At 38.2% G+C, this 27471-nt stretch overlaps 1 protein-coding gene across 2 annotated transcripts; it reads left to right on the forward strand.

The window, feature by feature from the left end:
• vps53 (VPS53 subunit of GARP complex) lies at positions 1 to 27463 on the forward strand. 2 transcript variants are annotated; one of them, XM_086081442.1, is made up of 22 exons: positions 1 to 132; positions 479 to 559; positions 2644 to 2693; positions 3125 to 3191; positions 9305 to 9391; positions 9707 to 9822; positions 10176 to 10295; positions 11713 to 11791; positions 11887 to 12030; positions 12137 to 12279; positions 14379 to 14520; positions 15730 to 15828; positions 16384 to 16478; positions 17081 to 17323; positions 19258 to 19405; positions 20545 to 20627; positions 20727 to 20805; positions 20910 to 21058; positions 21145 to 21214; positions 21335 to 21472; positions 24930 to 25034; positions 26494 to 27463. In XM_086081442.1, exons 1-22 carry the CDS (start codon positions 46 to 48, stop codon positions 26662 to 26664), a joined length of 2496 nt encoding a protein of 831 aa, XP_085937568.1. In that variant the 5' UTR covers positions 1 to 45; the 3' UTR covers positions 26665 to 27463. The 2 variants fall into 2 exon arrangements, with proteins under 2 accessions (XP_085937568.1, XP_085937569.1); XM_086081443.1 differs by having other exon boundaries at positions 15733 to 15828.
• Positions 27464 to 27471: the final 8 nt, after the last annotated feature.

Consider the following 27471-nt stretch of genomic DNA (forward strand, 5'->3'; position numbering starts at 1 on the left):
TTCACCAGGAAGTGGGAGGCTCTCGAGCTGTCTAATGTTTTGACAATGATGGAGGACGAAGAATTTGAATTTGCCGATGATTTGGAGGCAATTTTGCATCTCACACCAGAAGTACAACTGGCAATTGAACAGGTAGCTTTTGGGGTTTGGAAAAAAGTGCAGCTTGAGGCGCATTGTTAACGAATTTTCCTAGCAAACGACGAGGATGCATTTTACTGTTAATGTACCTGCTCGTTGTTGCACTAGTCCTCTGTTGTATATTTAACGTTTCCTTACACCAGCTGAAAAGTTCACCTTCCATATGTGTTAGCTCTACTTATACCCGTATTCAAACACAAAATGTAAACGTGCTAATTTAACAAGATGAAGACCGTTTAAATTGCTAACGTTACAAACTACAGTCGCTCTGTTTTATGAGTTGCATTATCTATGAATATTAAGTATGTCGCGTTGACTAAGTTTGTCTTGTGTTCTCAAGGTCTTTCCAAGTCAAGATCCGCTTGATAAAGCAGAGTTCAATGCGGTGGAATACATCAACACATTGTTTCCGACCGAGCAGGTAAAAGGGCAGAAAAGCAGTTTATGTATGTTTATCCATCTTAATTGAACGTCTAAATTACAAAACAGACCCTTATTAACACATACAGTACATAAGAAGAAAGAGGAGCCAGGGAGATTTCAAATACAAATGTTATAAAAACAGCATAAAGTAATCGCTTTAACCACTTTCTTGATTTTGTAATTGAATATGATATTTATTTACTGTATGGTTTTGATTAATACAAATAAGAAAATAGGTTTTAAATGACTACATTTGGATTAGTGTACTGTATATCGATTTTCACAAGAGTAAGTGTTAAATTTATAACAAAGACGTGTTTACGTTTTTATTTTACTGCCGTTATTGTATAAACCAAAAAATAAATTTTGCCCTTGAAGAGTGCAGTCAGAGTCTATATGATCAATAACAAATCTATTATATAAGTGAAATAAGTGAACCAATGTTTCAGGGGACATGTCACAAAATAAACATTTAAAAACAGTAAAGTAACTTTTCTCCTCTATATAGACCTTTTTACCTTAGTATCACGCATACTTGCGGTTGGCAAAAGCTCAAGCATTCCACGAGTAAACAAACCCTTGTATGTTAATTAATGAGTGACGTATAAATATTTATTGCTGAACAAAAGTGTGGCTTTGCTTTCTTCAAATCAATGACCATTCACTCTCTTTCAATAAGATTATACTCGTAGTGTGCAAACTAATACAATTAAACATCTCCGGATGTTATAAATGGTGTAGAAGTCAAGGAGTTCCCTGTCTTTCACGCGCTAGCGCCGGTGTTTTTTTAGCTAGCTCAACATCCCCATGAAGTCACAATCGGGTAAGACTAACAATGAGCCCGCTAACAAGTTAAAGTACAGTCGACTGTAAATCTTGCACTCCAATAGAGTATTATTTTTCTACACTTTCATGGTATGAATAACAAATGACAGTTAATGTAACTTTATCGATTAGGTATATTGTCTTCCGCAAATAAGCATTCACCGCAGTGCTTGAGCATGGATGTAAATAACATGACCTATTACACTACATTACAATGTTCACAAAAACATTGTATATTCCTTGAAAATTTGTTTTTTTAATCAGATATATTAATGGTATTTTTCTTCTGGATGGTTGCTTTATTAAAGTTAACCTTTAACTCATTTAATATGAGATGAGACTCGCTGTCACACTATTACTTGAACAGGAAATATGTAAAGCAATTTTGACTGAAACCGTGGACGTTATTTCATTCAAAAAGGATATCAATATGAAGCACAGACCAGAGGACTAAAATTGAAAATAATTGTAATTATTCATTTAGGCTTGAGAAAGCAGGGCTGACTGATGATCTTAGCCTTATTCTTTAATGCCCTAATTTGAATGTGTGATGTGTCAGTTGAAAACTGGATGCTATGTGAGATGAAGTGTTATGAATGGGGACCTAATACCAACATGTTTTTTAGATTATATTTAGATTTCATTAGGTAGATTGATTCAAAAATAGATGTGATTGAAATTCAGACATAGCATTATCATTGGAAGACTTGACCTTTCTGTCGCTTGGTTTGATGTGCTCTTTCGACATGTCTGTCCCTTTTGATGTGGCTACTCCGTGAGCAGGCATGCATGTAGTTTTACGATCTTCTCTATACAATTATTCATTCATTCACTTTGATTATTGTTGTTTTTTTCTGAAGGTAATAGAAAAAAAACATAACCTTTTGGAAAATATCTGGCAGTACAACTCCAAACACAGAAAATTATTGTAATATTAAATTCAGGTCAACGGTAGTCACTTGCGTCCTGCCACCCAAAAACTATCCTTGTGCCTATTGTTTGCAAACATTATGGAAATGTCTATAGAAAATGTTGTACCACTAACCAGTCTTCTGGTGTAGGTATCCTACATTTCCATGAGGGGGCTCTGTAAGCCATTACAGTAGAACAGTCTAGAGCGCAGCAAGATAAATCAAAAAGTCATTGAGGATTTCGGTCACATCAATATAGCATGAATCAGATGACATTTTTGAAGGCTAATATTGTAGTATTGCTTCAATAACGTCTTGTTTCCTTGACTTGTTTTCTTCCCCCCAGTCCCTTGCTAATATTGACGATGTGGTAAACAAGATTCGTCTGAAAATAAGGTTAGTAGGGCTCAGTGTTTTTGTGTTAATTTGCTAACTCTGTGATATATGCATATACATCCATGGAAAAAATAATAGACCACCATGTTTTTTTCAATTTCTTGTTCATTTAATGTCTGGTGCCACTTAAAGTGTATCAAGTGACTAACACAGAAGAAAGCGTGTAGCCGTTTTTGGCAGTACAATGAACTTAAAGTGATTTTGGTCATTATGAAGAATACCTTTGGGGAAAAAGGTCTCCAATCTCCATAGTCTCTTAAATTCAACTCTCATGAGCTGTTTTTGTTTTCATTAAAATATTGGTCCAAACAAATGTCCCTTTAGTTGCACTAGGGATTTAAAATAAACAATACATTGAAGAAACAAGAGTGGTCTCTCATTTCCCCCCCCCCCCACAGCTATACAGTATGATCATGTGTTACATTCTGCAGGCGCCTTGATGACAACATCAGGACAGTGGTGAGGGGTCAAACCAATGTGGGGCAAGATGGCAGGCAGGTGAGTTGACTCGTTAAATTTTGCACTGGTTCTTTTCAATCTAAAATAGGACTTATTCCTGACTATTAACGAGCTGTTGTATTGCTTGACACTTAAAAGCATATTTAGTGTTTTACACACTGCTGCCTCACTCAAAGTTAGGGGGAAAAGGTTGCAGCGCATCTGTGGCCCTAATTCGATAAGCAGCATTGCTAAAAATTTGTCGCATAATATACAGACATTTACAGATTCCTATGGGTTGTGAAAAAGGTGTACTATACTTTCATTCCAATATGATATATCCTGTCTAATGTTACAAGTTTGTATTATATAAATGTTATTTTTTACTGCTCACCAAGAATATTGACGTTTTGCAAGTCAACGAGTCTGGGCGAGTAACAAGGAAACAGCCATAAATATAAAAACAAACATGTCTTAACCGATGTTGTGTTTGGTACAAAAGTGGATTCACCAGACAGCAACAATTAATTAAGTATTTTTTTTGCCACAAGCACCGTTTCACATGTAATCTTCGGAGATGATTTGCGCAAATCCTGGACTTTTTCTTTCTTTCTTTTTTCCATTTTTTGTGACATTGCGTGAGAGCTTGGCCTCACCAAGGAGAAGCGACAGCTCCGAGATTCCGAACGTGGTGTTGACAACACATGGGAATTTGCGTTTGGAAATATGTTTAACATTTATTTTTATTTTCCAAGAAGATTGAAGAGTAGTAATGACTCAACAGACCCCACACCACATATTTCAGTATAGCCTTTCATAGACATCTGAGAATTGAGCGTTTGCTCAAATACTCAAATTTTGGACCGAATGCTGGTGTTTATACCCGTCTTAAGAAGTAAGACATAATAACAAAATGCCTCTGAAATGTAAAATATTTTACCGGATAATATACATAACTGATTCCAATGCAATAATTGGGCCGAGAAACATCCAGTTCAGTGTTAACACACACTAGTGACTTCATCGACAAAGTGTCCACAACATTATCCCCCTCCTGAAGTTAGAATGCAGCAAGTAGATGCTGTCATCTTTGGAAAAACAAGGTTCCTTCTTGCTTTCCCTTTCATTTGTCCCCACTGCAATCCATGGAAAAGGACATGACTCAGATTCATCCCCATTGCGCAAACTGTACCTTTTTACAAAAAAAAAAACGTCTGGGAAATATATCCTCTTGTGTATACTTCTTTTAGTAAAACCCAAAAAAACAGGCTTTATTGTAAGAGCATGATGGAAAAGAGAGCAGCCTGTGCATATTTAATTCAAGCCTTTTCCCAGTCAAGGGTTTGTGGTTTAAAGGAAACATGACACCTGAAGGTTGAGCCATGAAAGTTCCGAAAAGTAGACTTCATTTGGTGTGTGTTGTCTTCTGGGTGTCTGCTGTGGTGGCCATGTCTTTTCCAGTGTGCTACTGTTTGGAAGCGGAAACAACCCCAGACGAATAACATTATCAGGTTGCGCGCACACAATAACTTGAGGTTGTTTTTCCAAGGCCATGAAGCAATTCCAACATTACCAGGGGGAAAATGTCTTCTACAGATGGAAAGGAGGAGAGGTGCTCTTTTTCAGGATGAAGATTGAGACATAATAGACTCAGTAGAATAAAACCAACAGGATCCGCAATGTTGTCTGCCACACAGCGAAACGTGACCGTTGGTTGACACTGAAGAAGGTAACTCTTACGAATCACATGGTGTTCGCTGTGCTGTGCTGCAGGATTAATGAGAGTTGAGTGTCGTCGTGGAAGTCTGAGTAGTACCCTTTTAACCTGGGTTCAAACCTGGTCTATTAAGTTCAAATAAAACAAAACTGTAGGCTGCTGACCATAACAGACCGTGATGGATGGATGTAGTGCAAGGAACATTAAAATAGGGCATCCATTGTGGAATGGGGAAGTAATGTGATGGAGATTGCCATCACTAATTCACCTCATACACTACCGGTGTGCAAACAATGTTGCTGGGTTGAGGTCGGTGCACCTCGACAGTAGCCAGGGAGCAGATGAGTATCTCTACAAAAGTAGATGCCATTTTTTTACAAAGGTTTACAAGCAGGACTCAAACTGGGCAACTTTGGCTCTAAAGCCCAACTTGTTACAGATGCAATATAATATTTCCTCCCGCAATATATTTATTGAATTTTCCACACATTTTATTCAAATAGAAACATGCCGTGTCATCATACATTCCGCCAATTCATTATATACAAAGCATACTAATTGTCACATACAATTAAAACAAAAATACAGCTCAGTCAGATGAATAAAACCAATTGATAGAGTATCCAGGCCCATGCAATATCATAATTAAAATGCTATTCTTAGTTCAAGTGCAAATTCTGGCATATTGTCCTCAAACTGCTTACTCCTTGCATGTATTGGATTAATGTCCTATTGTCCTTTCTTTCTCAGTTTTCCTCTTCTATTGTCCTTTTTGTGTGTGTCAGACGTGGTTAAAACACACTGCATCTAAAATGTTGAGGGGCCTTTTTGTCAAAAAAGCTTCACGTTAATATTTAATGTAAAAGTTTAATATTTCATATTGTCAGAAAAGGCAGTTCAGAGGCTGTTTTTGTTTCCACACGTATCATCCCCTCGCTCTGTCTTTGACAGATACATTTATGTCTTCATTCTGACACTGAATCAGTTCTTTTAAACTTTTCTAACAATGCTGCTATCTGCACTTGTCATTTAAAGTAACATCTGGGACACAAGCAGCATAATGTTTTTCAGTTCAGAATCCTATTAACTGCAGCTGTGCTTAGATCACTTTTGCAGACACAGTATGGGGGGGCAGGGAGGTGTTTTTTTCAGTAATCCTTTTTTAGTGTAAAGTGTAGCACTTAATAATGTTTGTATGAAATGCTGTGCAATTGATAGGGAAATGTTTCTACTCTCAAAATAATTCCACGAGGTTGATTGATTTTATTGTGTTTAACTCAATTTCGAGACAAATCCTATACTCCTACTACTTTAAATTCATGTCAAGGAGAGTTGATGACTTCTTTTTTCTTGTTTAAGCATTTTGAAGGTCTTCTCTCTCCTTCAGAATACCTCAATACTGACTGTTTGAATGGGAGGTACTGCTTATTCCATGTTAAAGGCATACACTGTTGTGTTTGTGTGGAAAGGCAGATAACATCTCGGGCATGAAGGCGCCTGCTGGGCAGTGGTCTCCCTCTGCTTTCCTCTGGGCTAAATACAGGAAATGAGCACTAGGCAGCAAGCCAGATTGATTTGGCTGTGTCTGCATGAGTGACAATTGCAGCCTTGAAGGATTTTGGCTCTTCAGGATGTACAGATTTTCTTTAAGATCACTTACAGGGAAGTTCTTTAAAATTATGGGGAACTCCCATTCATCAAACTTCCAGATCAAATAGCAGACATGCAGTTTACAATATAATAAAGTTTACAAGAGTAAATCCTATTGCAAAGCTATACATTTGTCAGGTAATATCTTCAAATATTTCGACAAAACCTTTTCTGATTAGGTGATTGAACACGTACAACAAAATAAGTGATTGAAGTCTGTATAGTTCTTACTCAGGCACAACTGTTTGCACAATGAACTGGTCAGACTGATAATGTCGATTTGCCTGAACATTGCTTGTGAAACTTAAACTAAAGTGCCAATTGACAAGTTTTTCAACAGTCTTCATCAATGCGTATTTTCATGTTCATAGTAGTTTTTTTTTTCTTCCATTTAATAGAAATTTTCATTAAAAAAATTATTTTTATGTTAAGAGAATTATTTTCATATGATAACTATAGCTAGCTGTTTAATTTCTTACTCCATGTACATCATTTTATCTGCAGTGAAAGTTGTTTTTAAAGTGCTCTGGAAATAAAGTTGAGTTGAGTTGTAGTATATTACAGTATTTTGTTTCAATGTGGCCCTTTTAGTAAATGTAATGTAAATTCCTGGTCTTCCCAAAAGATTGCACCTTGCCTAATTCCAGCTCCCAACAGGTTTCTTGGAAAAATAGTCACAGAAAGATGTCATAGTACTTTGTGGGACAAAGAACATCTCTCCTTTTTCCGTGGTGATCTTGGATAGACTTTCTAAAAAATGATTCAAATATAGGTTTGAATTTGCCTTTACCAATGATACATAGGGGAAAAAATGAATAGAACAAAATAGAACAAGCTGTATTTACTGCATAGATGCAAATTTTTTCTTTTTGTGTGAAAATCTGCTGCCAGATGTTACTCACATGTATGTTGTTGGTACCTCTCTGTTTATGTTTATAAAAGAAAAATGCACATTAGTCTCAGAAATAACTTGAATCTGCCCAAAATAATAAATGGCAATTTAATGAAACTTAAACAATGAAAATCCGGCATTGCTTTTTTAAATTGTGGTTCAACCGAATTATTTAAATACAACAACAGTCATGAAACAAGCCTGGACAAAAATATGATATTGTACCCTTGACTTAATATTTTGTTGCACAACCTTTTGATTTTTTTTTTTAACTATCAATGAGACTTCTGCATCTCTCTAACTCATAAACCTCCACATTAGAGGGCAATATTTATTATGCTAAAATATTAGAACAACACCCCAACTTTTTTACTACTCTAACTTTATATCATTAAATTGGGTCTGTCGTTTATAGGCTATCAGAGCTGCGAATTATCTCTTTAACCTTGATAGTGACTGTCCTCATGTTGAGCTAATTCTCCTGGCCCTTTGCCTCGTTTGAGTTGCTGCCCATTTGGCCAATTAGACTGAGCCTGACATTACACACAGGATTAGCGGGATCATTTTTCACTTGGAGCCACAGCTTGTTGTGAGAGTGAATAAAAGCGATCCCTACAAATCAGTCCCAGGCTTTGATAGCATGACTATAGTTCAACCATCGCACAACCACCCACTCAATTTATGATCACAGAAAAATACCACATTTCAAGTGGTGTTTCATTTAAAACATAGATTTCGCTAGTCAAATCACTGCCAATTAGGCTCACAGTATCATGTACTTTAGGCCAATTATGTCTTAAAGTGATCCCTACAAATCAGACCCAGATTTTGATAGCAGGACCATAGTTCAACCAACCATTGCACAACCATCCATTTTTTTCTGCGTTTACATACAAGTGGAAAAAATGTTAAACTAATAGAAATATGGCTTCATCTTTTGGTCATCGATACAGTAATATCATAATAATTCATTAAATTTAGTTAAAATTAAAAAGATGTACTGTTCTGTAAAAAATGAGTGTGATATTGATTGGTGTTGAGGTCATTTTTCTGCCACTAGATGGCATAATTGCATTTGTAAGACATTGGCAACAGTTCAGTGCATTTTTCTTTTCATATTAAAAGCTGTCTAATCTTTAACACAAAGAAACTTGTGAAATTCTGCACATTTTTAAAATTGTAAAATACAACTTGACCCCAGTCTCCACAAATATATGCATTATTGTTAAATGTATTACTGCTAAACGTTAACGTGGACGTGTCTGCTGAGTTGCTACTCGAAATCCCCCAGTACAGGCTTTCCAAGTAAGGGGCAGTCATTAATCGCGTGTCCTTAAAGAAACTTATATTAACTCAAAATTAGCACACTAGTTTTTATATTATTATTAATTTGTGAAATGTGAATTGATTGACTTCCCAGTTCCTTTCTGTACTCATGCTCTCCTGATATTTTAACAGATCTGAGTGTTAGTTTTCAAAACCCCTGAATAACTTATCTTCTATTTTTAATAGTGTTGTTCCGATACCGTTTTTTGGCCCCCTATGCCGATTCCGATACCCAGCTTTGCAGTAACGGCCGATGCCAATACCATACTGATACCTAAGGTTTTTTTTTTCTCAACCTAAAAAAGCTGTCCTGCCATTGGTTCAGAGCATTCAAGGGCCAATAGGATATCTTTGCTCGGCATGCAGTGAACATGTCACACGTCAGTGAATGTTGTGCACGAGCAAGACACAAGATGCTGCATCCAAAGTCCTATATTAGCATCGGAATAATTGGTATCGGCATGTTACTTGTTAATACTCACTGATACCGATACCACCGTTTTAATGCAGTATCAAGGCCTCTGCTGATACCAGTATTGGTATCGAAACAACACACGTTTTTAATATTGACATATATGATTTATGCAGGCGTTGGAAGAGGCCCAGGTAGCAATCCAGCAGCTTTTTGGAAAAATCAAAGACATCAAGGACAAGGCAGAAAAGTCTGAACAAATGGTATGTTGGCACACACATCCAGACAACAATCTGCACCTTCCATCAATTATGATAAATAACAGTGGGCAGCCTTTGTGCAAGCGAGTTTATGTGTCAGGGGAAGTTTTAGAATGCAGAGAATAAAGAAAGGATTGGAAGTGGAGGGTAGACCCTCCCTCAAGATTTCTAAGCAATTAGTTCTCAGACCAGCATGTCTGTTGCTCTTTATCTTAGCTGTGTATCTCCATTTGAAAACACACCTGCCATGTTACTCATTACTGTTTCTCTTTGCTCTCCTTTTCCTGTCTTTGATTTGCACAACCTCTGTTTGCTTAGGTCAAGGAGATTACCAGAGACATAAAGCAGTTGGACCATGCCAAGCGCCACCTTACTACATCTATCACCACACTGAACCACCTCCATATGTTAGCAGGAGGTGTGGACTCTTTAGAGTGAGTACAGCTATAATGCACATAAAAACACATTTGATTTATTAGCAAATATGTCTACGGGGTTGGGGAATCCAGGTCCAAAAAATAAAAACCTTGAAACTATTTAGCTTTAGCTACAGCTGCTTCTACTCAACAGGTGGATACAAGCTCGTTTACCTAGAGTAAAAGCACCTGTGGCTAAAGCCATTCTGTGGCAGGGTTTTTACTTTCTGGTCCTGGATTGTGTCCATAAAAAAATTATGTGAGCAGATGTGATGCTTGATATTTTTCTTTTCCTTTCTTTTAAATACGGAAATGAAGACGTTGACAGTGACACACAAAAATAAACTCAGGCATGTATGCGTTTTTTTCAGGGCCATGACAAGAAAAAGGCAGTACGGTGAGGTGGCAAACCTCCTGCAAGGAGTTGTAAACGTACTTGAGCACTTCCACAAGTATATGGGCATACCACAGATAAGGCAGCTCTCTGAGAGGTAACTCATACGTAAGACATGCATGCACAGTTGCTCACATCAGTGCAAAATCCTTCTAGGTTATGCATCTTGTATGGCAAATTATGGCCTCATTTTACAGCAACTCTAGAATCAGATGGGACAAGGCTGAACTCCAGGTTCTGAGTAGTTTTCATCCGCCTAATCAGGAAATATGACCATCTGTTCAGTTTTGACTAAGGTGTGGCAGACAGTATTGAATACCAGACAACAGCTGCGTGGAAGAAGTTACTCTTCAGGAGAAACAGATGGGAATGTAAAGAAATATGAGAGGGGCGAGTAATGAATGCAGAGAAACTAAACAGAACAGGTTAACAGCATGAAGCACAAAGAAGACTGGACGAATGAAGCTTCTAAAATGTTTCAGTACAGACTCGGAGGCTGGACAAGCAACATTTTATAATTGTGCACTCCCGTCCAAACATGGAACAATGTGGCCAATTTTAAAAGAGCAAATACAAGTTTGAGTCTCGACAGAAATGTATTTTTTGCAATGCTGATTAATGTGCATTTTACCTAAAAAATATATATATATATATTTTTTTAAGATGTGGTATGGGTACGAGTTAGCCCCAAGGACAACATAAGTAGCCCACAGGTCCGATCTCAAAACAGCTCACCAGTGATGGGACATTGTGACTTACTAAGAAGAATTATAACAGGAAGTTTTTAAAATATTTTATTTACACTTAACATGGAATATGGCAGCATAAACATATATTGAACTCTGAGGTTGTTTTGTAAATTTGCATTGCAAGTGATTGTATGCTCAACATTATGCAGAAATTTTGTTGATCTTTTTGCTTCATTCTATTTATATTTGCATCAGCCTGACAACATGAATTTGTGTTTGAAATTGCTATTTAATTGCATTACTTCTATTGCAAGTTCCAATTCTCCCTCTGTGACACCCTTTTCCTTGGCCGGTGACCAGTTACAGTTATAACAAAGAAGCAAAAGATGTTTCTGGAGCCAAAATTTCACAAGACTTGCTGACGTCTCACATCATGTCAAGCATGATGATGGTTTTACGTTCAAATACTCAAGGGGCTCTTGAGACATTTTCCAGAAAATATTCAACTTTGGAGGTTGCACTGTTTAAACAGTTGAAGTGACACAACTAGGACTGCCTGCCTGACTTAAAAGCTATCTCGACATATTTTGGAAAATAACATCATTCAGTACACTATATTTCAGACTCTCAATGACCTCTACTTACCAGTCTGAGATATGACACCCACAAATTAACACAAGTTAGTTTCAGTCTTTCATTTGAGTTTAGAAATCTTGCATACAGCTTCATTCACACCAAATGGCAAGTTAATGGGAGCATAGAAAAATATTGTATACACATCTATACTGACATTTCCACTGTGGATTTGCTCTTTGACTTTTGTAGAGTAAAAGCGGCTCAAAGTGAGTTGGGCACTCAGATCCTGGCAGATTTTGAAGAAGCATTCCCATCCCAGGGCTCCAAGGTACATCACATGCCACATGTCATCCTTTCAAATGTGTTTTCAGACTCTCCTTTATAAAAATAAAAGCAAAAGTGTTCTTGATCTTTTCGCCGTAGAGGCCCGGTGGGCCAAGTAACGTGTTGAGGGATGCCTGTCTGGTTGCAAATGTTCTTGACCCACGCATCAAACACGAGATAATGAAAAAGTTCATCCGTCAGCATCTCTCAGAGTACCTTGTACTCTTTCAGGAAAACCAAGATGTGAGTAAGCACTCATTAACAAAGATTTATAGATTTCAATAAAGGTTTAATAATTCATGTGGTTTTGGATGATGGTGTGTATCAAGCACTTTACCATATGTTTTAGGTCGCATGGCTAGATAAGATTGATCGGCGCTATGCCTGGATTAAGCGGCAACTCGTCGACTATGAAGAAAAATATGGACGCATGTTTCCAGAGGAGTGGTGTATGACAGAACGTATTGCAGTGGAATTCTGCCACATCACCAGGTAGAATTATAAAAGCTTCTCATTGACCTTTGACTACAGAAAATCTATCTTCAACAACAGACTGATTAGATGAGTATGTATTTAAATACTCTCAATCACTGGCAGGAAGTGAAAAATGAATATGGGAAAGTGAAGCATAATGGTGTGGCAATTTTCAGTTCAGTTGTTGCAGGTGGCCAACTTAAGTGGTGGCCGAGCAGTGAATATAGTTCAAACTGTCTTTTCAGTTTAGAGAGACTGCTTCATTTCTACTATAAATTACGCTGAAGTATAAGTCTAGTAAAAAAAAATTGCATCATGGACTTGAACACAACACAAAAACCAAGAACAGTAAAGCTCAAATTCTCCCGTTTCCTAATCGTGTTGATGGCAGCAAATGAGTTCCTTGTGGATTTAAAACTACAGAAAAGTTTATTTTTTAGTTTAAAATGGATTACCTTAACTAGAATCCTGTGTCACTTCGTGGCCTTTTGATCCTGTAAATTGTAATAGTTCGGCGCAGGGTTTATCACAGTCTTAATTTACCCTAGACTTTTTAGAACTTGTTCTGACGTCTGAAGTTGACAACGATGAACACTGGTGGCAGCAACCAGGAGAGACTCGTTAAAATTTTTACCACAAGCTTCACTATTCTATCCATTGTTACATATGAAATTGTCAATATGGTTAATTATTGTTGTAAAACACAATATAACGGTACGCGTGCTGTAATTTTATGACTTGGCGGCAGGCGGCTCTGTCCCGTTTGTTTAACCATAAAATGGGTTTGAATTGAGAATGAGGCGGAACATACTTGCCGCATCTTTCGGCCAATCAGATAACAGTGATGTCGCGGCCCTGCTCAGCCTGCGCATTAGAACCACCTTTCTTCTGAAAAGCGGTTCCATAGTAACTGCATGGCTCTGCAAAAATGTAATGAAAAAATGACCACGCAAGACCATTCAATGTCAAACCAGTACAATAGAAAAGTGGCTCATGATCACACTTCTCCCCTACAACACCTACCTTGCTCCTTCTTGCAGAGCCAAAAGTACTCCAAAATGTCACTTTGCCAGGTGTAGTAAAATGGAATCCACTTAGCCAATAGCTGTGCTTTAGTATCAGCCGAGAGTTCTGTTTTTTCTTCTCCCCTGCGTGCCATTTGAAAGTAGCTGTGTTTTTTTTTTGTTTTTAAGCTGCGTCTGTATCAAACAAAACTTCACACATCACCACAGTTGGAAGAGTACGCTCCCTCCCAATTGAGTGCGGGCTTTTGCGCTCCACTGTTCTCAAAAAAATAAAACTCCACATGCTCTGTCATCAATTTTTCAAACTTTAACCAGTTTCGTTTGTGAACCACTTGAAGTGGACAGACTTAAATAGTTATCCATTATGCTGTAACTCAAAAGTAAGAGCTGAGTGCCGAGTGCATCGCCAGTCAAGCATCCAAGTGATGTCTGACAGATTTATGTGATATGTCATATCAGAGAATATTTTTGACCAATTGTGATTTAGACTTATGGCTCTGATAACATTGTATTTTAGCTGTGGTTACCATATGTAGTTCAGAGTAATGTAATTTATTTATTTTTGCTAAATAGTTGGGGAATAGTGGCAATAACTGATTAAGTTCTATGAATTCTTCCGATCGATTGCGAAAGCTGAGCATAGCCCCGGCAGGGCCCTGCGATCTGTTCACGGTCGATGATCAACGTTTCCTCCAATTCTCATTAGTTCTCGTCAGTGTATTTCTTAGGACATTGTCACATGGTTATGCAGCCAATCAGGTCTGTGTATACTTTAAGAACGAAGTGGAAATAGCGAGGTAGCAGCCATGCTAAATGACATTCTGACCCAAAAACGAAATTTTAAGTGTTTAGTGGCTCATTATTTTATACAGAGATAAGATCATAATGATGTCGAGGCACTTTCACTACCATATCATGACATTGTGACATGGGTTAGTTTGAAGTTTCACTACTCACGGCAGGGCTCTGTGCCAATCACCCCCAATTACAGGGAACCACTGTGCCTCAATAATAGTGCAAATTATTCATCCGCTTGAGTTTTTATGTGTCGAATTGTATATGCATCTTTTTTCTTCTTTTTTTCCCCAAAAGATCAGAGCTTTCCAAAGTAATGAGAACACGTGCCAAGGAGATTGAAGTGAAGCTGCTTCTGTTTGCCATTCAGAGGACTACAAACTTCGAAGGTCTGCTGGCAAAACGTTTCACGGGATGCACATTGACAGATGCCCCTGTGGTAAGAACAAGCACAGGCAGGCTTCTGTTGCACATTATGTCAGACAGCTTTTTCTATCTCCATTTAGGGCAGGGCGGTTTGGCATTGGAATAAAATCCACAATTCTTTCACGAATTCCCAATTTCTCCCCTTTCGCTTATAGAAAGAGCACATGACAATGATATTGACATGTCATGCTTTTTTTTTTTCCCACTTTCTGAGATTTATTTATTTTTCCTAATACAATTTTCCAGTTAGTTTTCCCAGCAATTAGTTGCATCAACAATCACAAGAATAATATAAGTCAATAATATGTAAATCTAAGTGGTTCCTCTTGACAAAAGGTCCCTTTTTCAAAACACAGTCCTTAGCAATGGCTCAGCTGTTCTATATGTCATATGGACAGTGTCAGTTGCACCACCTCAAGCTCTCTTGCAGCCTTTTCTCCTGTAAAGTTGCACAGGTGATGCAAGGTGACCTTGGCAATTTATTTGAGGCTGGAAAGCACATACGTCAGTTTAGATGTTTTCAACATGTCAATAAATCACTGCTTTTGCACCATATAAATGGGCACGGTCGCTTTGCTTTCCACCGGGCTTCTTTCTCGTCAGATGGAAAACAGTGTGGAAATGATTCCACTCATGTTGTCTGTTTCTAAGGAATTAAGGTTTGCGGGAAAAGTCGCTAGAGGGTTGGGAACAGGCAACCCTGTTGATAGCAGAAGCAGTGCACGTCAGCGGTGACAGACTTTGAACTATGGTAGTGACTAAAACAAACAATATAAGGAGTTTAATCGTCCTGACAAATAAATTAGTATTAATCGCTGAAATCAATTAGCCACCCATCCGTAACTGCATTATTAAAATGCTAATTTTGGTGCCTCATGGTCCTGGTTTTGATGCCTAAAATCTGGTATCCTCCGCAACCTGTGTTCTCTGTATATCTGTCATGGAACCTTTCGGTCATTTGGCATGTAGAGGTTATAAAATAAATGATGAGTATCACTGAAAATACAGTCCTGCATTTTGCCTCAGCAAAGATGCTTTTTCTCAGTTCATACCACTTTGGTTCTGTACACTTTACAGGATAGGATTTTATATTAAAAATGGGCTATGTTGAAGCATTGTCCTTTGGATGATTTCTATAAATTGAGCTAAGCAATTTCTTCAGTCACTAGAATTTCAACATAGATTGAGCTATGTAACCAGAATATTTATTTTTCTTGAACAGCAGAAGAGGCCAGAGAGCCCTTTAGACCCCTCTAATCCTTTCTTGGAAGATGATCAAGGTGAAGATGAGCGTAACGAAAAAGATGGGGATCTGGCAAAGGTGAGATATAAGCTTCGATAAAACCTTGTACTAGTATATACTTTCCTAATCAATAGCTTTTTTTAAAGTGGGTTACTGTTGTCTTATTTATGGTGCAAAAATGTTGTGTGCTATATAAATTCTGTTTTCAATAAGTGTGTGTTCTTGATGCTGTTTGTCGTTTATTAGCAGAGAGTTTAATCATGTGTGAATTTGGCATTGACTGGTGAATTTCTGATCTCAGCTGGCAGCTTATTTAATTTAATTTTTGTTTTGTTTTTTGTTTTGTTTGGGGTTTTTTTTTTGTGGGGGGGGGCACATTAATCAACAGCAAAATGCATCCGTAAGTATGCTGAAGTTAGCACAGTTGCCCTCTGGCATCTCCCCGAGTCCTTCCTCTCCACGTAACTGCTCACCCCTCCCCTCTCTGCTCAGCCGAGAAGGAGTTAAAAACAAAAAGTGGCTGGCCTCTTCTTGTCATTAACTTAACCTTGACTTTTTAAAACCACGGTCATCGAACCATGTCTGTCATTTCTGCTGTATACTGTAATGCCTATGTTTGTTTCATTCTTGCAGCCTCGAAAACCCAAGACTCCTGAGAATCCTTTCCATGGTATTGTCTCCAAGTGCTTTGAGCCTCATCTATATGTCTACATAGAATCCCAAGACAAGTGAGCAAGAAAAATGTTCATTCACATACAATTATATACGTATGCACAAGTCACATAATCAGAGGTAGATTGTGTTTAAAGTTTTCTTGTTATTCACTAACACGCACACACACACCCCTCTTGCTCTCCACCTCACTGGCTTGTCTGTCTTTCCATCTCTTGTTCCTGGACATGCCACTGACTTGGTTGTGGCAGAAATGTTTCCCATTAGCTACACGACCACAGACGCTGAGAGAGCGAGAGAGCTTGAAGAAATTGCTGCCTCAGCAACCACTTTTTTTTTTAATCCCCACCTCTTCATTTTTTTTATGCCCCCCTTTTTAGTCTGCTCTTGCCTTGTTTGTTGGCTTTCTTCATTTCTCTCCCTTTTCCTATATTTTTCCCTCTGTTACTGCCACCAGCCTCCACTTTTCCCCTAATAGGCCATCCTTTCCGCAGGCCGTAGTGGTTGCTCCAAAAATGAGTGCAGTTTCAGAAGAGCTGTGATTGCATGGTTGTTGTGCGCAATTTTAAATGGTGTCAATTAAATCCAGAAGGTCTGACTATAAAATTTTTACATGCTTGCCTGTTAACCCATCTGGTGTTCTGTGTGCTTGTTGCAGAAACCTAGGCGAACTGATAGACAGGTTTGTGGCTGACTTCCGAGCACAGGGCCCACCCAAGCTTGCCACAGACGAGGGTGGTGCTGTGCTGCCAAGCTGTGCTGACCTCTTTGTCTATTACAAGAAGTGCATGGTCCAGTGCTCCCAGCTGAGCACTGGGGAGCCCATGATTGCCCTCACAACCATCTTTCAGAAATTCCTGCGGGAGTATGCCTGGAAGATCCTCTCAGGCAATCTGCCTAAGTAAGATCACATTAGTTCTGTTCAACTAAAACATAATTTAATCCACATTTGTCACACCCATATGTGGTCTTTCTTCTTGCGTGGTGATATAACCACTAGAGACTAGAAAATTCATTTTGAAATAGAATAGCTTCAATACTTGCCGTGTTTTAATGGGTAGCGGTAACATGGCAATTGGAGTGGGTTATGCAATGGCAATAGTGCGCAGATTGTAATAAAATTATTTGGATCACTAAGCACACTAGACATAATCACTTACAGGACTACGTACACAATTATGCTCTTTGTGTTGCACATATGCAAACATGCTATTACACATGTGCGCTCGCTGACTAATGTATGCCATATTGTCGACCATATGTGATCACTTAAACATACTCTCAGTCCCACTTGTCTAATGCCATGAGTTATGACCTATTTTTTAAAATGTTGTCATGGTTGCTTCTTGAGAGCAGCTTGAAATAAATGGTCATTGATCACATCACTTTCTTCTGGCTGTTGACGATACGCTTGTTGCTGTCGTGTCTACATTTGTCTGCACACTATTCATCGTTCCACCATAGTCCAAACTTTTAAACTCACAAGACTCAAATGGCTAAGACTTAAAGTGGAAGTCAACCTTAAACATTTCTTGACAATAATATTTTATGTGTGACCTCACTGGTCTAAACATGACATTCTGATTTATATTACATTTGTGAAATAAGAGTTATGCAGCAAAATCCAGCCATTTTTATCCTTCTCTGGAGGGCGGCCATTTTGCCACTTGCTATTGGCTGAAGATGACATGTTGCTCAGGTCTCAGGTAACAACCAATCACAGCTCAGCTTCAGAAAACAGGTGAGCTGTAATTGATCGTTGCCTGAGCCCTGAGCAACATTGATGTCATCTTTAATCGACAGCAAGTGGCAAAATGGCTGCCCCCAGAGATGGATGAAAAATGCTGGATTTTGCTGCTTAACTCATATTCCACTAACGCAATATTAACCAGAATACCATATTTAGACTTATGGGGCTGCACACCATCCATCAATTTTCTTAACCACTTATTCCTCAAAAGGGTCATGGGGATGCTGGAGCCTATCCCAGCCGACTTTGTGCAGTAGGCGGGGTACACCCTGAACTAGTTGCCAGCCAATCGCAGGGCACACAGAGACGAACTGCATAGAACATATTATTGTCAACAACAAAAAAAGGGGGGGAGGGGTTGACTTCCCCTTTAAAGACTTAAAAATATCTAAATCTGGGATTCTTAACCTTGTTGGAGATACTGAACCCCACCAGTTTTCCTATGCACTGAACCCTTTTTATTAAAAAAAATATTACTTTCTTTTTCTTTTTGTTTGAGACCAAAATGAACAGGAAGACTGGCCTTTTCATCGAATCTGACTCTCTTCACCTTGAATTAAGAAAGCTTATGTTCTTGTATTCCCTATCTCCATGCAGCTTAAAGTGTTCCTTTAGTTTTGCTAGATAGCTAGCACTTAAAAACAACCACCACTTGTTTTCTTAAGATGGAACCTAGGGGCAGCAGGAACAATGAAAACAGCAGAGGCTGCAGAATTGAACCCTGTGGAACACCATATGTTCCGTTATACATGTGAATTCTTATTGCACATATTTGGCAATATTTTTTTACTCCACATAGTTAGTATGAAGGGAATAACGAAACCACAACACGTACCATCACAAGAGCCACAAGTCGATTACTGAGCGCACCAAATTCCCTGCAGCACAGATAGGCCAAGCAATGTAGCGTGATCACCTGCAGCCATTGATGGCCAAGCGGGGTGTATCATCACGAATCATTTGAGTCGGGTGTGTGTCGTGACCTCCACCGAACCCCTGGGGTCCGATCGAACCCAGGTTAAGAACCACTGATCGAAGTCATCTCTTCACTGATTTGTCACTCGGTCACTTTATGTCATCCACAGGTCGAGCAGTAACAGTGGGGTTCTGACCATCAGCAGTCTGCTGAAAGAAAAAGAAGGCCCAGAAACGGCCAAGTTCACTGTTGACGAGCTGTGCCTCATCTGTAGCATCCTTAGCACTGCCGAGTACTGCCTTGCTACCACGCAACAGGTATGTACATTTCAAATGTGGAAATGTATTTCTTTAAATGCTGTCTATTTCGCAAGCTGTAAGGAGGATTGCAAAGGATGTGGTGGATTTACGTAAAATGTTCAATTAAGCTGAAAGATTTTGTGAATATTCTGTGGACAGCTTCGACAGTTATTGTGGGAATTAATTTATTAATTGGAAATTTGGGCTGTTTACACTAAGATAATAATGAACATATATTGTTTTAATTATTTCCCTTAGCAGTAACGTAGGTTCAATAGATTTTAAAAATGATCTGTTAATCTCATGATTTTTCCAATTTACTCAGGTATAACTTTAGTGTCCACTGAGATGTTAGATTGTGTTTAGTTACACTTTGCCTTGTTTTACTATGTTTGCAGCTAGGTCATCTTTGCGAAAGATAATCTGTTCTCAATTCCCTCAATCTGGATAAATAACATACAAAATAGTGTCAGTACTAGGGGCAGATTTTATATATGTTCTAAATGTACAATATTTAAAAAAATATAAGTTGTGTTAGCATAAAAGTACAAAAAATAAATAAACTAATAGGAATATGGCTGCATCTTTTAGTCATTGATACAGTAATTTCTTAATAATTCATCAAATTAAGTTAAAATTAAAAAGATGTACTGTAAAAAGTGAGAGTGATATTGATTTATGTTGAGGTAATTATTCTGCCACGAGATGGCATAATTGCATTTGTAAGACATTGGTGACAGCTCAGTGCATTTTTATTTTCCTATTAAGAGCTATCTAACCTTTAACATGAAGTAACTTGTGAAGTTCTGCACAAAATTAAATAGTAAAATACCACTTGACCCCAATCTCCACCAGTATATGCATTATTATTACAATTATTACTGTTAAATGTTTGACGTGGACATGTCTGATGCGTTGCAACTGGAATTCCCTCAGTACAGGCTTTCCAAGTGAGGTGCGGTCATTAATCGTGCGTTAAAAAAAATTAGTGGCGTTAAAGGATCTTTAAATTAACTCAAAATGAATGCACAAATTTTGACACTCCTAGTCAGTACTGATCGCAACATTCCCAAGTATTTTTGTAGACAAGTTGGTCATATGAATGTCTCTGTTACATATTCCTGTAGTACTGTACTAAATCTTGTGCTGTTTTCCAGCTTGAAGAGAAGCTCAAAGAGAAAGTCGATAAAATCCTGGTGGAAAGAATTAATTTGACTGGGGAGATGGATACATTCAGCACGTATGTATCAAATAAAACTCCTCTATTCTTAAATAGCAGCCTGCCTTTGATTTGATAACTTGCCACATTTGCGTTTTCTCATTTTCACTATTTTACCAGCGTGATCTTGAATAGTATCCAGTTACTGGTTCAAGATCTTGATGCTGCCTGTGACCCTGCTCTCACTGCAATGAGCAAGGTCAGACGCACGAAAATACATTTTGAACACGATTTAATAAAACATGAAGTGCATATTATGAGGCGGCTTTGTGACTGCATGTGTGAATTCCGTTTTCCTCTCAGATGCCGTGGCAGAGTGTGGAGCATGTCGGTGACCAGAGTCCCTATGTGACTTCAATCATCATGCACATAAAGCAGAATGTGCCAATCATCAGAGACAATTTGGCCTCCACGCGCAAATACTTCACGCAATTTTGCATCAAATTCACAAAGTAATAGCCGTGAGACATCCTTAGTTTCTCGGTACATGAGTCTGAAGCGACGATGCATCAATTGAATGTTGTCATCTCTTTTCTAGCTCGTTCATCCCCAAATTTATCAATCACTTGTTCAGATGTAAGCCTATCAGCATGGTGGGAGCGGAACAAGTACGTGTGTGCTAATGACCAATATCACCTTCATTTTAGTAACCATCTGAAGTGCTTTGCTCGCTCTGCTCAGCCTTCATTTTTGACTAGCTTTTCATTTTGTGTATTCCCTCCAACCAGCTCCTCCTGGACACACACTCTTTAAAGACCGTCCTGCTAGATCTGCCCTCCATAGGTTCTCAGGTACTTCGCAAGGCACCTGCAAGCTACACCAAGATTGTGGTGAAGGGCATGACCCGTGCAGAGATGATACTTAAGGTGAGCAACTGCGGTAAGGCCTACTTAAGTGCAGTGGCGTTGGACTGACATCGTTCTATACGGAGTAACTTCAGATTTTAAACATGCCATGCCGAGCCTAACCTTTCTTGGATGAATTTGGAAAAGAAGCCATTGGTAGGTTTAAACAGTTTATGTATCCCACATAAACTCCGAATGACTATGTTCACATCTTAAGTGGAGCATAATAAAACATCAGTGCCACTCAGTCGTAACAGGACACTTCAAATGTTATGACAGTTCTAACCAGTGTCGATAAATGTGTGCCTGTCTTGTCGACAAAAAAATCACTTTCTGACCTTTAAAGGCATGGAATCTTTAGAGACTTTAGGATCCTTTAGTATATTTTTGTGTTACCACTTGAATGAGGTCTTCATAGTGATACATTCTTAAATTAAGAATAGTGCCACTTGTGTCTGCAGCCTTTTGAACTGAATCAGGTCCTAAAATATGAGAGAAGAATCTTTGTTGACCCCTTGAGAGAAAGAATTTACTTGCAAATTCAACATTTTATCCCCAGAAAATTAATCCATGACAAGACTTTTAGTGACGGCTAAAAATGCCGTCTTTGCTGTTATACTGTATTCATAATAATGATACACCGGGGTGGTGCAGCTTGCATGTTGCTTTCAGCTTCCCACATTCCCAAACCATGTATTAGGTTTAATGGCCATTTATAAATTGCCCTTATGTGAGAATGTGACTGAGATGGTTGTTTGTATTTTGTTTGATTCTCACCGAATGTCGTCTGGCAACGACAGAATAAGTAGTAGAAAATCATGGCCGAATGAATTATAACTTGTTTTTTGCTGCTTGTTTGTGACAAAACGCATGGTGCTTCAGACTTCTGGAAAAGGCGCGTGGCATCCATTTCATCTTAAAAAGATGCTACATATGGTACACGTGATTTATATCACACATACTCCCCACCCCCACCCCCACCCCACCCCACCCACACAGCTGCCATTACCAAAACAGCCAAACAACCCAGACAGTGTACAAGTGTAAAACAATTGTTGTTATTATGCTTTTATTGTTGTTTGCTTTACCACACAACAACAATATCAAGTAGTTAAAGTTTGTAAACTAATCAGAATAGATTAGTAGACTGATTTCAATGAATAAATAAAGATGAAATATAATGACAGCAAAATGAGCAAAAGAAAATCGACAATTACCTACATCTACAAATCAGAAGCAAAAATGCACTCAATTTAGTCTACTTTATTTTCAGTGGTTTGTGCAAACTAAAAAAAAGTTGCCCTCTAGCCTTCACTCTTGCAATATTATTATGCATGGCAACATATGGAATTTGCATAATGAGGACAAGCGGTTTGGCAAATGAATGAATGAACAATGATGAGGTTAAGTCTTGTCCATTAGGGAGTGCCATTTATTTGTCTTTATTTAACTTGACGCCTCTTAATGAATGGGCGCTCCGGCGCTCACATTGGAAAATAATGAGTGAAAAGTGTTTCTGAATGACGCCCTGTGCGGCAGCAAATTTCGCCCTACAGAACACAGTGTGCACATTGGATGTAGTTTTTCCATTATAAAGAGTAATTATGAAAGCCAGGACAGTTGGCCTTGTCTCAAACCAACCATGTGACATCTAAAGGGACTTTGGTATGTATTGCCCCACCCCTATTAACTGGCCCTGGGGTGAAGAAAAATGCCCACGCACATTAAGTGAATGTCTGTCTGTCTTTTGCATTTGGTGGGACTCTCAAGAGCCTTTCCTTCCTTCCCAAGGTTGACCTTGGTTGTGCTCTATTGTCTTGATGGCAATCAGCAGACTTGCTCGAGTTGAGACAATTCCTACCCACGGCTTGACAATGAGTGAGATAGATTTGATTTATGTCCTTAAACATAAGTTGTATATATTATCTCTTCATGTTTACAGCGTAGCAAAACGTACACTTAAAAAAAAATAATTCAAAGCTAGTTTTAGCACACTAGGGGCCTGATTTAGAAGATCCCAAATCGTGGGCACTAAATGCACTCCCAACAGGTTGCGTGCTATTTTGGTGGGTGTGTTTCGTGTGATATATTGCAATCTTTTACTCCGATCCTGAATAGCATGTGCTAAATTGCATGTGCATTCATTTAGTCTTACAGGTTGGCGGCACTGTTGGCAAAAAGTGGCGGGCATCGTAACAAGAGTTGTTTTTTTTCGCGATTTAGGTAGCTTTGATGGTTTTCACTCGAGCTGGGCATTGTTCAGAACCTCACGGATCGATTCGATTTCAATTCTTTAGATTGCTATTCAATAGGATTTTGATTCTTCAGGTTGCCATTTAATTGAAATGATTCGTTATGAACTAAGAAGTAAAAATACACAAATAGGAGTACATTTTGACCTTCTTTTTTCTTTTTTTTTACCCTGCCATGTAAACATGTGGCATCACATTTTTAACAATAAAACATCTGAAAAATAAAAATCTCAATTTATTTATTTATTTATTTACTTACTTACTTATTCTCTAACTTGCAATTTCTCAAGGTTTAAGGCTGCCTCCCAAGATTTATTTCTTGCTTGGCTGCTTCATATGAGAACTTTTAATAAGGTGCTAGAACTTAATTGTTTGATGCTAGTTTGTGTGCTCTTGTTTGTGGAGCTGCTGCTGCTGGCTGCGGAATAAATTTTCCTCACTTTTTTTCCAACCCAGCTCAAGATTGCTACAATGTTCACTTGGGAAGGTCTCCTCTGGGGACTATTTAAAAAGCAAGCCCCATCCCCACCCTTGTTTAACCCTCACTTTATCACTCGGACTTTTTTTTGGGGGGGGGGGGGGGTATTGCATTCTTATACTTGCTTATATTCTCACAATACCCACAGGCCTTTTCCTTGGCCTGACTCCAGCACAGTTGCTATATAAATCACTTGGTCAGCAGGGAGAGTATGAAAGCTTAGAATTCCACAGTCCTTCATGCCTGCTCACTTCTCAAATTCTTCTAATTCCTCCACAGTGACCTTCCATGGACACCTTTTTGTACATGTCGGTGGTGGGTTAAAATGTCTTACATGAGGCAACAAAAATAATTTTTTAGTGCTGGTATCTTTTTTCGTGTTTGTACGCACACAAGAGGAGAAAGAGTCCGAGACTAACCTGAGATTTCCACTTAATGTTTACTTGTTGAGGGAATCTATTCCATAAGACGCATTCAACATTTTTGTAAAATCTCTCATTATACCCACTTCAACCAAATTTGCTTACTACTTGTAGTAGAAATGTGCAGTGCAGAATAGTTAAATATCAAGACTCGACTTCATTTGTAGCCACTGTCAGATTGGCACCCCCCACTCCATTTGCCTGATTTAGGTCATCGTTGCACCATATGGGATCATTTAAAGATTTTTGGGGTCTTACCATGATGGCTCACAGGAAAAAGAGGGGTTGTCAAAACAAACTTATAGACAGTTTCTTGTTTTTTGTAGGTGGTGATGGCCCCGCATGAACCGCCTGTGGTGTTTGTGGATAACTACATCAAGCTCTTGGCTGATGGCAATCCTGAGACTTTCCAGAAAATACTTGACATGAAGGTTTGTTGGTTTGCCCAGTTGTTTCAAATCTTTTAAAAGGCATGATGCAGATAAATGGAAATTCAAAAAAACATAGAAAGCTGAGAACAGGCATCCTATGAAAGTATGTTTTTTTAACCAAATGCTTTTTGCAACACCTGTTCCCTGAGAATAAGAGGCTATTACAGTTAACCCATTAAGGTCTAAAGCGTCTGCCAAAACATGCCTCTAAAACCTGAAGTTTTCCTGGAAATTCAACAATATTGGCAATGCCGATTTAATTGATATCTCAACCCCTGAAGCAAATGGAAACATAATTCCAAAACATTTGAGAACTTACACCTGTGGCTTTCACACAAAGGGTTTATTATTAACTCATTCACTGCCATTGACGGCTGTAGACGTCAAAAATTCATTTAAACTATTTCTATTAGTTTTAAAAATGTTCCCACTTTTGTGAGATAACCTAGAAAAAAATGTTTTACTGTACATTTAAAACGGGTATAAAATTGGTGAATAATCGTGAGTAGTGGTCATGCGATTAATTATTATTTAAAATTAATCGCCTGATGCCCTTAATTTTAATTTTTTTAAAGAAAAGAAAAGTTTATTAAAAAAATTATAATAATAAAATTACTTTTTTTAATTAATAAAAAATAGAAGAAAATATTAAAAATTAGGGGCGTCAGATGATTAAATTTGTTCGGAATTAATCGCATGACTTTACTAGTTAACTCACGATTAATCACAAATTTTATATCTCTTCTAAATGTACAATTTTTTTTAGGTTTTCATACTCTTGTTAACAAAAGTGGAAACAATTTTAAACTAATATAAATAGTTCAAATTAATTGTTTACGTCTATAGCCGTCAATGGCAGTAAATGAGTTAAAAACCTTCAATATATATATATTTTTTTAAATCAGCAAGCAACTGTGTCACATCTCCGGGTCTAATTTACATTCAACACTGGAGCGCATTTATAAAGTAGGATCAGATCAAATTTGGATTTATTACATTTAGTAAATAAAATCCAAAACTGCAATTACAGTCATTTCTGGCCGATAAGGCACACCTGACTGACTATAAACTGGGCTAGCTAAATTTGGGGAATACTCAAGTTTGTTACACATATAAGCCGCACCGGAATGTAAGCCGCAGGTGTTTTAATGTTACCACACCGGGTTCCCGCTACTCTCTTTTCCATAATGGGGGTTCAAATTGTCTCGCTCTCGTTCTGTCTCTTTTACTGTATTTGGTCTCCCTTGGTTTGTTTTGCTCTGCCTGACGCTCTTGCGCTTCCTTTATAGTGCAATCTTGTGATCTAATGGATAAGCCATACCTTTGTATTAGCCGCAGGGTCGAATGCAAGTGAAAAAAGTAGCTGCTTTTAGTCCAGAAATTACTGTATACTTACTTTGATTGTCTTTTTGGGATATTACAATTCGTGCAATGATTTCAATCATTCTTTGGTGTGTAGGGTTTGAAGCGTGGTGAGCAGAGCAGCATGCTGGAGCTCTTCCGACAGAGGTTACCCACACCACCCTCCGGGGCCGATGGCGGCACCTCTTTGTCTTTCAGCGCCCCAACCCCTGAGCAGGAGTCATCCCGCATACGCAAACTAGAGAAACTCATCAAGAAGAGACTGTGAAGGAATAATATTTCAACATATTGTGTGCTGCTTGGCTGGCCTTTACCTCTCAACTATTAATCTCACAAAATGCCATTATGCTCCATTGAGTTATAGTTAAAAATAAAAAAATAAAAGTAAACACAAGTTGGTGGTAAGGTGTGAAGAAACTTCCTCACTTGTGACTTGCTTTTGGTACATAAACTCCTTTATGTGCAATTTCCTTACCTTTGTGTTAATGCAATGGCCATGAATTGCTCAGTACATTGCACATTGAGTTGCACTCAAAAGAATGGATGTTGTTCTTGTTATCTGTCTAGTACAGGCAACTTTATCCAAGTTGAATGATGTTTTCTTATAATGATAAATGACTGTATCTGAAGGGCCATGGCATTGTATGGCAAATCGGAGTATATTGATTTGAAATATGTGCGCTTGTCTTTCATACATTTATGAATGAGAAAATAAAAGGCTCTTACTTTTATTAGCTATGTGGGGGGATGTTCAGTCGACTCTGTTAGACAATTTATACACACAAGCCAGAAATTCACATGCACACTTGGGATTCAACTGACATACACTCCGGCAATTTAAAGCATTAGCTCCCTGAATGCTCATTCCAAAAATGCTGCAGTAGAAAAAATTGACTGTGGAAATAATATTTATACATTACATTTAGCTGCAATTGATATCTGCTGCTTATAGTAACACATTCCTTCCTTTGGGTAAAACTATCTTTATTGTCATGTTCTATTATACAATTGCAAGTTGTGAACAGATGAGTCTTTGTGCATCATTAAATGGTTTTATGCTGCATTTATTTCTACG

The sequence above is a fragment of the Leptonotus elevatus genome, chromosome 7 (assembly GCF_054856555.1).
Source record: "Leptonotus elevatus isolate MCC_2025b chromosome 7, RoL_Lele_1.0, whole genome shotgun sequence".
NCBI lineage: Eukaryota > Metazoa > Chordata > Actinopteri > Syngnathiformes > Syngnathidae > Leptonotus > Leptonotus elevatus.

Excerpts from the sequence above, each read along its gene's own strand:
- vps53 (XM_086081442.1), top strand. The coding sequence starts at position 46 with ATGATGGAGGACGAAGAATTTGAATTTGCCGATGATTTGGAGGCAATT. Across the intron at positions 15,829-16,383 it reads AAGATGGGGATCTGGCAAAG|CCTCGAAAACCCAAGACTCC; the intron begins GTGAGATATAAG and ends TCATTCTTGCAG. Across the intron at positions 19,406-20,544 it reads GCCTTGCTACCACGCAACAG|CTTGAAGAGAAGCTCAAAGA; the intron begins GTATGTACATTT and ends GCTGTTTTCCAG.